General features: G+C 30.3%; 2 protein-coding genes across 2 annotated transcripts; one reads left to right on the top strand and one right to left on the bottom strand.

Moving 5' to 3' along the window:
• The first annotated feature begins 3,766 nt into the window (after positions 1-3,766).
• On the top strand, positions 3,767-5,633 carry LOC107027649 (histidine-containing phosphotransfer protein 1-like). The gene is made up of 6 exons (XM_015228755.2): positions 3,767-4,076; positions 4,283-4,413; positions 4,621-4,689; positions 4,872-4,943; positions 5,130-5,202; positions 5,312-5,633. Exons 1-6 carry the CDS (start codon positions 4,023-4,025, stop codon positions 5,357-5,359), a joined length of 447 nt encoding a protein of 148 aa, XP_015084241.1. The 5' UTR covers positions 3,767-4,022; the 3' UTR covers positions 5,360-5,633.
• A 2,680-nt stretch (positions 5,634-8,313) lies between these two features.
• Positions 8,314-11,208, bottom strand: LOC107019563 (gibberellin receptor GID1C-like). Its single transcript, XM_015220023.2, has 2 exons — positions 10,758-11,208; positions 8,314-10,037 (listed from the first exon to the last, which is right to left on the bottom strand). Exons 1-2 carry the CDS (start codon positions 10,806-10,808, stop codon positions 9,042-9,044), a joined length of 1,047 nt encoding a protein of 348 aa, XP_015075509.1. The 5' UTR covers positions 10,809-11,208; the 3' UTR covers positions 8,314-9,041.
• Between the last annotated feature and the right edge of the window lie 2,347 nt (positions 11,209-13,555).

Below are 13,555 nucleotides of genomic sequence, written 5' to 3'. Positions count from 1 at the left end.
ATTGTCTTCATGTAATATGTGCTATATAGCTTTCATAATGATCTGGACACAATGCAAGTGCTCCCAATTATAGAGTTTTCCTATAGTTCTATTATTATTTATTATTATTCACTAACAGTATGGGCACAATTTGGATCCTTATAGGAAAACTATAAGAATATACGCAAATTTTACATGTATTTTGAAGGTCGGTTAAAAAGTTATTTTCAATAAATTATCGATTTAAAATAAAAATATACATAAAAATAAGTAATAAAATACAGGAGATAATACATAATATACAAAACAACATATAGTACCAAAATAGTATTATAATTAAAAAAAATACTAACATCAAACTACATAAACAATGTATATTTACAAAATTAAAGAATAAGAAACTATGAGCATGTCTATACTATTAGTGCAAATAAATTTGGACAATAAACTCATTTAAACGAACTTTCTTAAAATATGATATTTAAAACTATGTGATAATGATATGTAAAATTATCTTCCAACATGTGATAATTTAAGCTTTTGAATTTAGATTCAAATATATTTATTAATGTTTAAGAGCTAGAAAGAATATTGTAGTGTCCCAAGCATGTGTAGGCGACACCTGTCCCCTTTTCCCCTTATATCATACTGAATAAAAATCAACATTTATGACACGAGTTTTTGTTTTTATTGTTCACAAATAAATGTGTACAAAGAAATATCCACGTCACAATAGCATAAAATCCAAAAACTAATGGAATAACAAAAATAATGAAACACCAAATTTTTGGCTTATGAGTTATGGAAAACGTATATTAGTTTTTTAATTACTTCCTCTGCTCAAGGGCGAATTAACTTTTCAAATTTTAGTGGATGAAATATTTTGAGGAATTTTCTCAATAGTAATTATAATAAACTTCATTATGTTATATATTTATAGTTTGCATATTTATGAAATGTAGTATCAGATTAAATTGTTATATCTGCAAATCTGAAGGGCTTTTTTTTCCGGTATGCCGCTCCTCCAGCAAGGAGCGAGAGAACAAATTCTGGCCGAACCACTCCCAAGGCGAATAGTGCCCTATAGGGGCCGACCCGGCACCGGGCAGATCTCCGTCCCATTTCACGGATGCATCGCATTGAGAATTGACTCGCCGAATTCACATCAGAAATCGCCAACATGAACACAAACGAAATCTTGAATTGCGTATAGAAAGAAAATGAACCACCGGGGAGCTACTTGAATAGCAGGCGGCACATGTCCTGGTTCTGATTCTGGCTGATCCACCGACGTGCCCGTTTCCATTTGTACAATTGAGTTAGTTCTTTATAAATTTAAAAAAATGAATTCATACAAACATAAATATCTAAACTTTAAACATTTATACAAATTTACATTATATAAAAGTGATACAAATGTCAAATTATACAAACATATAAATTATACAAACTTAAAACACCAGCCTACATAATTATCCCTCCTTTCTTGAGCCATGCATTCATGTTTTAGAAATTATAAATATGTCTTTTTTACTGTTGAGTTACTTTGTTTCTTTATCTAGACTTGCGACAAAAAATTTATAAAAAAAAAAATGTGGGGAGGGTTACTATATTAGAAAGAAAGGTAATTATTTTAACTTTGTTATTGTTGTGGGGGCAACAATCATATAGTTATATGGGACCAATTATAATCATCCCTTTCGAAGATAATTTTAAAAACAATAAGTTAATCCACAATGATCCAACCAACCAAATATCAACAACATAACAAAACAAACAGACCAGAAACAGATTCCCTTTTAATCCTTATATAGTTGTTGATATATTATAATTTTTTATTTATTTAATTAAAAATAAGAAATAGTTTAATCATCATTTACTTTTCAATTTATCTTTATTATTTACCATTATCATTCCAAAAATATGAATGCACTACTCCCCTATCTTTGTATTCCAAAAATAAATATTTGCTTTTTACTTATCCAGTTCAAAAAATCTAGTGATAATTTAATTTATCACTTTGTTTTTAATTTACTTTATTATTAATTATATTATTTTCTTAATATATTGATTTTATTCTACTCAAACATTATTTAATACAATTGCTATTCTACTATTTGTTACTCCTCAGAGAATTTGCTGGATCAATATTGAATAAGTAAAATTGCGCCGAGGAAATATATCAAAGGTTAATATAGTTATATCATTACCTCTATTTAGTATTCTATCCGTATGATATTATTTGTTATGCTTTTTATTTTTAGATTCAAACTATAAAAATTTTAACTAACATTTTAAGATGTATTTCTTTATCATAATAATATATACAAAAAATTGTAATGTATAGTACTTTTCATATAATGTCTAATTTTTTTGTTTAAAATATCAAATTAATGCGATTTAATGTAACTTAAAAATTAGTCAAATTAACTTTCTAAAAGTGCAACATGACAAACAATATTGAACGGAGGGAGTATTAATAATTAAAAAAGAACAAAAAAGAAAAGAGTAGGTAAGGGATATTTCATTTGGATTTAGATAAGATTGTTGTTTAACTTTACCTAGCTAGAAACAAGTTGATCCCAAGATAAGATGGTTTCATTTGGCTTTCACTTTCACATGTCAAACACGACACATTTGTTGTTACAGTACGCTATTTCACGCTACTTTTAACTTTCAATATCATCACAATATAATATATTGTTTCAAATGACGCAGATTAGAATCATAAATCATAAATTTTTTATTTGAATCTAAATATATTTAATATAACATATTTTTATTAGTCAGATCAGTAAATTTAAAATATTGAAGAATCCACAGTAGTTGAATATGCAGAGAGAATCTACCAACTAAATCTTGGAGATATTGATGCAACATGGGTGGTCAGCTTCACCTCTCTGTCCCCAACCCTTTATACTGACCTGCCCATACTAGCAACCTTTCCATCTTAAAAACTAAACATATTCCAATTTGCCTGCAACATTGGATTCTGCTACACTTTCATATGTAATACTACGTAATTAATTTTTCCTTTTATCATATTTCAATAATTTATTTATCCATAGTTTACTATGTATATGTTTTACAAATTGTTCAGATTCATTAAAAAAGAAACTTCTCAATAAGATAGTTATAAACGGGATTCTGTTTATTTCACCATAAGTTTGGATGGTACATATAAGACGTTTTCAATAGCCTCAAATCGAGCAATACTAAACATACACATAATATCATAATATCAGAAGTGACCAATTCATGTATGAATAAATACATAGAAGTCGTTCAATAGTTGATTAAAATTATAAAGGAATTAATAACAAACGAGATCAACCCTCTTAAAATTGAAGTAGAAAAAAAAATAAAAAATTTAAAATTATATTTAATCGTAAATTTCACTTAGAATAATATTAAATTGTCTCACTATGTTTCACTTGATGTACTCTCGATTTTTATTTTTTTTTAATTTCAACTTCAAATAAGTTANAAAAAATAAAAAATTTAAAATTATATTTAATCGTAAATTTCACTTAGAATAATATTAAATTGTCTCACTATGTTTCACTTGATGTACTCTCGATTTTTATTTTTTTTTAATTTCAACTTCAAATAAGTTAGCTGAAATACGAGATTGAATTAGTATAAAACAAAAAGGACTAAAGAAGAAACAAATAAATAGGGTATGGTAAAAAATATTTTGGATCTTGTGACAGCTTTTACTATATTTTTAATGAAATAGATAACTGCATAAGGGGAGACATTTAGGATGCACAAGGAACAAAAGCATAATTGCAGAGAGTGAGGGGGTGAAAAAAAATTACTAAAATAAAGTGTGTGACAATATAAATACAGTGAATCAATGTGCAAAATTCATTGAATATTAGTCTTCTCTGTTATAGAAAAGAGTGCCCCTGCTGTAGCTTTTTTCCAAGAAAAAAAAAATTACTCCATGCACAAATAAGGAGTATATATAACTTCTCAATTTTCATTAATAGCATAGCAAGCTGTTAATTTGTGAAAGTCACTCTTGAGTTAGCAAAATCATGGAACAAATCCAAAGAAAACTAGCTGAGTACACTGCTTCCTTGTACAATGAGGTAAAATAATCTTAACCTCTAAATTTGTAAATAAAACTTTTTACCATATGATTGAGTGAACTATAGGTTACGAGTTTGAACAGTGAAATAAATTGTTTTAACTTCTTCCCTTTTCAAAATCAATGTGCGAAATGTTCTGTGCATTGAATTTTTTGTTTTATTATGATTTGTTGATTATTTTTTTTTTAATTTTTTGGTGTGAGAAGAAAATTCTGGATGAACAGTTTATACAACTTCAGCAACTGCAAGATGAGAGCAATCCAGATTTTGTGGTGGAAGTTGTATCCCTTTTCTTTGAAGATTCTGAAAGGCTTCTTAATGAACTTGCAAAAGCTCTGTGAGTAATTAATTTGTTTAATTTTCCCTTTTAAATACAAATCTGGAAGAGATGTAGGTGGAAAAACATATTTATGAACTTATTATCTCTGTTTCATCGTGAATTGACAAGTTTTACGCTGGATTTAGCTTTCGCATTTATTTGTACTTGAGACCGACAGTGTAAGCAAGCTCACATAATTTTTTCAATTTTCCTTTGTAAAAATAGCAATCAGTCTAATGTAGACTTCAAGAAACTGGATGCTCATGTTCATCAGCTGAAAGGTAGCAGCTCTAGGTAAATATTTCCAACATATTCTTTTGTAGATTAAGATTTTCTTATTTCTTTTACTATTATTAATCCTATTTTTATTCACAGTATCTCTAGTTATCTATTAGATAAATTGATAATATAATTTTTTTTTATATTAATTTATTAGTTGAGGGTACATAATTTAAACTCTTATTTTTAATTTACAGCATTGGGGCACAAAGAGTTCAAAGAGTGTGCATTTCCTTCCGTAATTATTGTGATGAACGCAATGTTGAAGGGTAGGTTTTAAATTTTTTTTTTTTTTGTGTTTTCGTTTCAATTTTTTATGATATATCGAAAACAGTACCTTTATAATCTAAAAGTAAAATCTGTTTATATCCCATTCTGCGGACTCAATTTATGAAATTGTATTAGATGCGTTGTTACTGAAATTAATAAACCTAAATAGTATCATTTGAATGCAGGTGCTTAAAATGTTTGCAACAAGTGAAAATTGAGTACACCCTTGTCAAGAACAAGCTTGAAACTTTATTTAAGGTGATTTTCATTTTTCATCTATATATGATTAATTAATTGTATAACAATTTACCTTAGTGAGAAAGAGATGTTTTGGACTCATTTTTGCAATTAATTGATTAATTTGTAGCTGGAGAAACAATTCGTGGATGCCGGAGGATCATTTCCAGTGGTGTGAATATTGATTTTGATGAGATATATCGAATTTAATTATGTTTAATTAATGGCAAGTTTAATAATTAGAAGTTATTTGGATATGTTAATCAGATTGTGTTCATGATATTTCAAGCTTCACTTCTTTAGGCTTCAAATGTATAAGCAATGAAAGTGAAGATGAGGAGGACTTCATTAATGTAGTTTATGTGTAGCTATCATCTTTAATTTTGTTAGAATTATTGTAAATAAGTTAAATCTCTACTTAATAATGCTTGATTATATGCATGATCAATGTACATTTAATATCGAGTTAAGATGTCAGACTAAAAATTTTAAATAATTTCAAATGTTAGAGATGTCAAATTGAAACAAATATATTATAATATACAATAATATTATATAGTTTTAAACAAATATATAATATTATGTTGTTTCGCATCTCTAAGAAAAATAGTTAAAAATCAAACACGAAATATAAAATTGTGCGCGCCATATCCTTAACCAAGTTCCAAGACAGATATAAGATATAGTATATGTCTTCAGTAATCTTATTTATTAATAATCTTGTTTATTAAAGTCCAAAGAGAGATTATTTTATCTTCTTTAAATATTGTCTGTAAATCTGTAGTGTTAAGCATATAATTAAACAACTATCAATATATTCTTTAAATTTATAAGTGATAATTATTTATAAATAAGTTTTTTAAGCTAAAACTACAGTTAAAAAGTGAGAAATCAAGCTATAAATTAAATATATTCTCGATTTGATGCACCGTCGTTGCTCCTTGGCATTACTATAAAATTTAATTCTTCTACTTTATGATTTTGAGTTATGTTGTCTTTTTCTTAGGACCACTTGTACTCATGGAAACACTATATTTTTTTTCTTTATCTTTGAATTTTGCTACTCCAAATTATTTTTAAGTAATAAATAAAGTTGATATTTATTTATTTATTTATTTATTTATGGGTTCATTGAACATATGTGGTTTCAAATTTGAAGGTCAACTAAGTTATGATTTGGCTATTGATGATTTCTTACTCTACTATTAGCTGTGTGTGCAAAGTACAGCCAAACAATATATTTTCTAATATTAATTGCATGTGATCCATTACCTATTATACTATTAGTATAATTTTCTGGGAGAACGATAACAACAACGATAATAATAACAAAACAATGATGACTTTGTTGGCCTTTTTTTATTTTGTATACATCTGAACATTGATGTGAGTGAAATTATCTTATTTATTTATTTCTTATACATATAAGTGTGAATATTGATGGAACCCTTTTGTCATTTTCGTCATACATGCATGTATGTTGATATAACATGTGATATATGAGTATATCGCAACGTATTTTATATTACGAGAATTCATTATAAATTGATTTATTTTTCATTGATTATATACACACAATTTTCTCCTTCATTCATGCATTTTGAATTGGGCCTAGATCTACTTAGGACCATGTAGTGGAGGATACTTGGGCCTCATCCTCACAGCCCAAATACTCCACATTCCAGAAAAAGGGTAAAAATACGCGTTTATAATTGAAAAATAGTCACGACGTTGTAAAGTCATTTCCACTAGTTCTATTGCGCGCTTTTAAAGAGCTTATGTCTCGATTGCTAAGGGCAAGAATTAAACATCAAGAAGCGCAAATTATACAATTCAATCAAATGAACTTGATAGATACTATATGTTATAAAATATTTTATTGTTCATGATTCATGAAGTAGCAAATATTGTTATTTTATTTTTATAGTAATATTATTCTGTTTTTCAATTTCTAATTTCAAACATTTTTCTAAAGTCAGAATATTGTTTATTCCCTTCATTTTAACGCAAAAGCACTCGAATTCCCTTATCCATGATTAGACACATTTTCTATTCCATATGACAATGACTTCCATTCTTACAAACTATAATTTTCATTCATTTACATTTACCTCATGAAATGACCCCACAAAAAAATAGATAAAACAAATATGAGTATTATGTGTTATGACATTGCTTGACTAGACACAAATACGAGTTCTGATGCATGATTTTTCTTAACCACCTTTCTAGTCTCACTAAGATAAGAGTAAGATCCGCGTACAGATTCACCTTTTTTCTGCTTAAAACAATAGTGAGCTCACCCACTTTGGTCTCTAAGAAAATAAAAGAAAAAACAAAAGTTCACCTGATTGATTTTGTTGGTTATGAAAATTGGTCCCCTTCAATACATCCAAATAGCAATCACCGCCGACTGGACTCTTTCTCCTAACAAGTCAATATCTATATCCATATTTCCAAAATCTATGTCTGTGACCAGTCAATTCGTTTTGTTTATTTTTTTTTGTTAAATCCCTCTTAAGCATTTTTTAAACATGACATATTTGCAAAATCTTTTTGTTTTACTCAAATTATATAAAAGAAAACGCCACTATCTTGAGCCATATTTAATTTAAACTAAATAGAAAGGGGAAGGGAGCAAAGAAGCAGTTTTGCCAGTGAGTTCTTCACTAGTTTGACACTATAGGACTAGATTCATAAAGGTCACCAAAAGACAGACAGCTTATTTTGTCTCTATTCTCAAATTACCACTGCTTCTACACATGTATTTAAGCTTCTTTTTTTTTTTCTTTTTCTTTTTTCTGTTGAAGACATGTCAGCTTACACAAACCTCGACTTGAACCTGTCAATGATATTTTGAAATTATGGTTTAATTTGATAGACAAACACTTCTTTGAGATCTTTTTGGTTGAGGCAAAATCTGTGGCCAAACATATAGTTTAGTATGATTTTCACTCATTTAATTGATGAATAGGTTCCACCTTCGCGCTACTTACATTCAAATACTATAATTTTTTCAGAACTACACTCCACTATATATATATCATAATAAGTAACACTTTCCAGTTGACTATAACCAGTTAACCAACAAAAAAGTCACCTCATGCATTAGACAGTGCCAACATTGCAATATAGAAAGACCTCATAGCACATCATTCATGTGCAAGAGAACAACAATTCCACTTATTAACAATTGAAGCATGTTGAATTACATATGTTCATATTGTGCATCCTTAAGAAAAGAAACAGTACTTGCAAACATATCTTCTAAATGTAGAAAGTGATCTAAGGATGTACATATTGAAGGTCAAGGAAGTGACAAAGAACATAAAAAAGAAAACAAACCAAAGGGTGACACACCGTGATAACGCGAGGAAACAAACATAGTTCTATATAATTCTAGATATATTATACAACTTCACAATTTAGGATATTCATCCGTGAAGCATAATAGTATGATCAGCTATATAACATTAGCAAGGCACTGGTCCCCTGACGGATCAGCACCAGACTTACCCCCTCTACTACGGAGGCTAACATGGGAAAGGTTAGCTGTAAATCAGCATATCTGCTAGACGAAGACAAGATGATTATAACCTTTGGCGCAGCTACCAAAATATACAACCAATATCCAGACACTCCCTGTACCTGGAATAAATATAACACACATCCAGCTACATGATTGAGGTTTTCCGCTTCCAATAACCAACCCAGCTAATGGAGCAGAATCCAAGCAATAGCATGATCAATAAGGAAGTAATTGATGATGCTATACAATCTTTGTTGATAGGCTAGGAACTAACTTCAACAAAACATCAAACGTCTTCAAGCATATCCTACTTTTGACAAGGTTAAATCTACTAAGAGTCAGAACTCACAAAGCTACTTATCTCATCCATGACAGTGTAGAAGTGTTCATTATTTGGCAACAGGTAGAACCCTATTGTTGCCTTCTCCAAATATATAAGGTTAACCTCTTGTCCAGCCTTCTTAAGCCCGTCAGCATAGGCCAACTGCCAATCCTGAACAAGGTCCAAGCCTGCGACAACAACAAGATTCTTTGGGAACTTGACTCCTTTGAGGTTTATACCATTTGGACCAAACGGGTTGCATGCAGGATGGTCCCTGTCTGAATCTTCAGGAAGATAAGCTCTCCAATACCAGTCTCGGTCTTGAAGTGTGACAAAATATTTGCCATCCAATCGCTTCTCTGATTCTGTTCTCTCTTGTCCACCAAACATAGGGTTCAGCAGTATATTTCCCAACACTTCTATGTTGGATTCTACTGCCCTGAAAGCCACATTATGAACAATATTACCACCAGAGCTATCTCCAGCTAAGTATATGTGAACCTTCGAGTCCTTTTTGCTCCGCAACCATTCCCTTGAGTTAACCCACTCAAGAACTGTCCATCCATCATTATAAGCACAAGGATAACGATTTTCAGGCGCTCGCCTGTAATTAACTGACACAACAACTGCCTTGCAAATGCCAACAAGGCGGCGACAAAGTGTGTCATAGATAGCACTATTGAAAGAAGAGTGTGCAAAACTTCCACCATGGAAGAAAATTATGACAGGTACAACATCAGCAGTCACAGGCTTTTCAAGTTCAATCATATTCGGTGAAGCTCCATCCTCAAAAGAAGGCCGATAGACACGGCTAAGTAGGCCTATTTCACGATCAATGACAACATCAAAAGAGAAAACTCCATCAACTGGATTTGCATTCGCTGGAACCTTGCGGTCAAGGAACTCTGCCAAGTGACGATTGAAAGTCCCGTCAGGGCGACGGAGAAGATTGTAAGACAACTTGAAGTTTGAAATTAGGATCCATGTATTGAGCGGAACCACTCTCTATAAGAAAACAGAGGTAAAAGTTCAGAAATTGTACAATTTGAAGTGATAAAAGCCATGATATATGCATAACAATAACCTTAATTTACATAATTACATCTAACACACACAGCAGAACTACTGTAAATAACACTAGAACGTGCTGCTATCAGCCAAACTATTATACATATGTCATGATACACAAGACAGCGCAGCATACTAAAAGAGGAAGAGCTAAACATAATTCAGACCCATCATACAAAAGGGCAAGTTTTCAAATTTTAGGGGAACAATTAGAGCAACTCCAGACCCACACCACCAAGGTATACATATCCAAAATCTACACAAATAGGCACTCATTTTTCCTGTAAAAACAAGTAAAATTTGTGGGGTACAGGGCACTGATAGACCAAAAATAGAAGCAAAAAAAAAAACATCCTTTCAAAAGTACCAAATTTCAAAATTCAGAGTAAAACACAACCCTACCCCTCAAAATCTGCATGACAAAATCACTCCAAACCATAGCTATACTGTAAAACCCAAAATCTTGAAGCCAAACCATAAATCCACAGAAATCAAATTGATGATCAGAGAAAGAAAACAGGAAAAAAGAGNATCTGCATGACAAAATCACTCCAAACCATAGCTATACTGTAAAACCCAAAATCTTGAAGCCAACCCATAAATCCACAGAAATCAAATTGATGATCAGAGAAAGAAAACAGGAAAAAAGGGGAGCACCTTAGATTCACTCTTGGATTCATTCGCAACAGCTTCATTATTTCTTGCCATAGACAGCCGCTTCTCCTTTTTCTTGATTTGGTGAAAAGCAAAAAAAAAAAAAGCACAAGCGATTAAACAAAACCAAGAAAGAACATTTCCATGAAAAACCCCAACAACAATAAAGCTTCTTTCTTTGTCAGTAGTACTTTCATCTCCCTCTCCACAAACTGTTCCTTCAGCTCATTAACAACAAGAAGAGAAATAAATGGGTATGAACAAACAAGAAAATGAAGGGGGAGGTGAAGGATAAGGATTCTAGGCGCAGAATAGCAATGAGAAAGGGGAAAACACTAAAGTACACACAGGGTGGTAGAATACATAAACGACAAAATTGAGGGGTTAAAGGAGTAATAAAGTTTTGGGTAAGGAATGTAGGACCCACATAGTAATATTTAGCAAATTGCTAGGTTTCGGGGATGAGGACTTAAAGTATGGGGTATTTATGAGATGGCCCCGAGAGTGTTGATTTATTGCCAAAATTGTTGGGAAAAAAGACAAAAAGTAGTGAACGGCGTCCTTTGAGGGACAAAAGCTAACGAGCGTGGGGGGAACGCCATGAGGCACGTGACGACAAACGGACTCCGTCAGGCCCTACAGATGTGACACATGTCTAAATATATTTGTCTTTCTATTTTTTCAAAGGGAAAAGGGTCTGATATACGCCTCAACTTTGTCATTTGAAACTGATATACTCTTCGTTATAAAAGTGGCTCATATATGCCCTTACTGTTATACAAACGGCTCACGTATACCCTTGCCGTTACAAAATGGCTTACATATACCCTTCATTTAACGGAAGTTAAAAAATTAGTTTTAAATTTATATGTATTACTTCTAATTTATTAAAAAAAAATATTTAAAGGTATATATGATTTTTCTATCAAAGTTCAAGGTATATTTTAATTTTTTCATGCATAAATTATTTTTTGACTTCTTTTATTATAATTATTTGAGTTTCTTATTCTTATTTTATTTTTTTCTTTCATTTCTTAGTTTAAAGAAAAAAAAATTAAACTATTTTTTTGTGTGTATTGTAATTTAATTTCGTATTCAAAGAAAAAAATTTGGTCATCTACAATAAGTTTTACAAAAATGTTAGTGAAACATAAATAAATTTGATTATCAAAATAATAATTATAAATTAATCATTGAAACAAAAAAGTCATAAAAAAATATGTTTGACGAGGATTAAATTTACTCATATGAGATTATACTTTTTAGAAAAAAATAATAAAAATTTTAGATTAAAATTATTTTTTTTCATTTCCGTTAGAGGAAAAGGGTATATGTGAGCCATTTGTTAACAAGTAGGGATATATATGAGCCACTTTCATAACAAAGGGTATATCAGCTCTAAATGACAAAGTTGAGGGGTATAGCAGACCCTTTTCCCTTTTTCCAATATAAACCCTCGCAGAGAGGTGTGTATCAATCTTGTTATTTTCTTATTTTTGTTACGATATGTTGTTTTCTATAGTTATTGTTTTGGTGTAGTATTTGTTTTAAAATATTATTTTTATTAATACATTTTATCAAAAGATGCATTATTTGGTATGTTATTGTACACGTATCTCTTTTGAGAAAAATGAAGTACATATACCCATGGAGTTTTCTTAAATGTGGGTGAGGCCTAAATTGGATAAAGAAAGGGAGAAAATTAGTTACGTTTTTTAACAAAGAATATTTGCCTTTCCGCAAACAAGAAACGGAGGGTGAGTATGCGTGTGGGATTAAATATGTCTTCGTATGGGGCCGACCTATATTGTCATTTAACAAAATTTAACGCTAAGTAAATAATTAATTTTGTAATTAAGTTAAAGTAGAAGGGGAATATGTCAGTATAAATATGAAAGGAATAGAGTCATCAATATGAGTTAAATCTGTTGGACTAATGTGATCTAATTCGTGATTCAATAGGATTGATCTAAAATATGAGAGTTCATTTAAGAAAAGAACTTTTTAATCCAACCCAAATAATTATGTTGGTGTGTGGGCCTTAAGTAATATGAGTTGAGTTGGTCCGTGAGCTAAATAAAGAGATGATTAAAATTAAAAATACAATAAAATATTAAAAATAGCAAAAGTTCAAACTCAACCGCTATTAAAAGTTTGAAATATTGAAATTTAAAATCATCAAACGTGATTTACCTATTTCTATTACTATTGTATCATTAGAATCATCATTCAGCATTTTTAGATGTGTTCTTACCAAGCATAGAAGTTGCATTCATCATGAAAATAATCAAACATTTGTAGCTACTCGGAACTGGCACATGATTTTTCTCAAACATATTAATATTTTTTGTGTACATTTAATTATTATATGTAGTTCTTAAATTTAGGTATTTTTAATGTTTAAATAATTGAATTTGCATATAAAATATAGATTAAAATGAAGATATCTTGTCGATATTTACGTTAATAATTTAATTAAAAAATATATGTTTTTTTTAAAAATGACATAGCCCGCAGTCCACGTACTGATGAGATGGACCGAGTGTTTTCTGACCTACAAAAAACATGAACCAGCTTGACATAATCATCATATTTTAAAACATGTATAGACTAGCTTGGATAAAATATGACAGTTCACATTAACAACTCTAGAAATGAAAATAAAATTAACCAACAAGTTGGGAAACATATTGTTATTTTAGCCATCACTCATCGGGCTAAAAAGAAATTGGACTCTTCGGTCACAAAATAATAAATAAATTATGAAATATAAACAACACAGGAAATATTACGATAAAAAA

This window comes from Solanum pennellii, chromosome 1, assembly GCF_001406875.1.
Source record: "Solanum pennellii chromosome 1, SPENNV200".
NCBI classification, from domain to species: domain Eukaryota; kingdom Viridiplantae; phylum Streptophyta; class Magnoliopsida; order Solanales; family Solanaceae; genus Solanum; species Solanum pennellii.
This window is presented reverse-complemented; position numbering and strand designations above follow the sequence as displayed.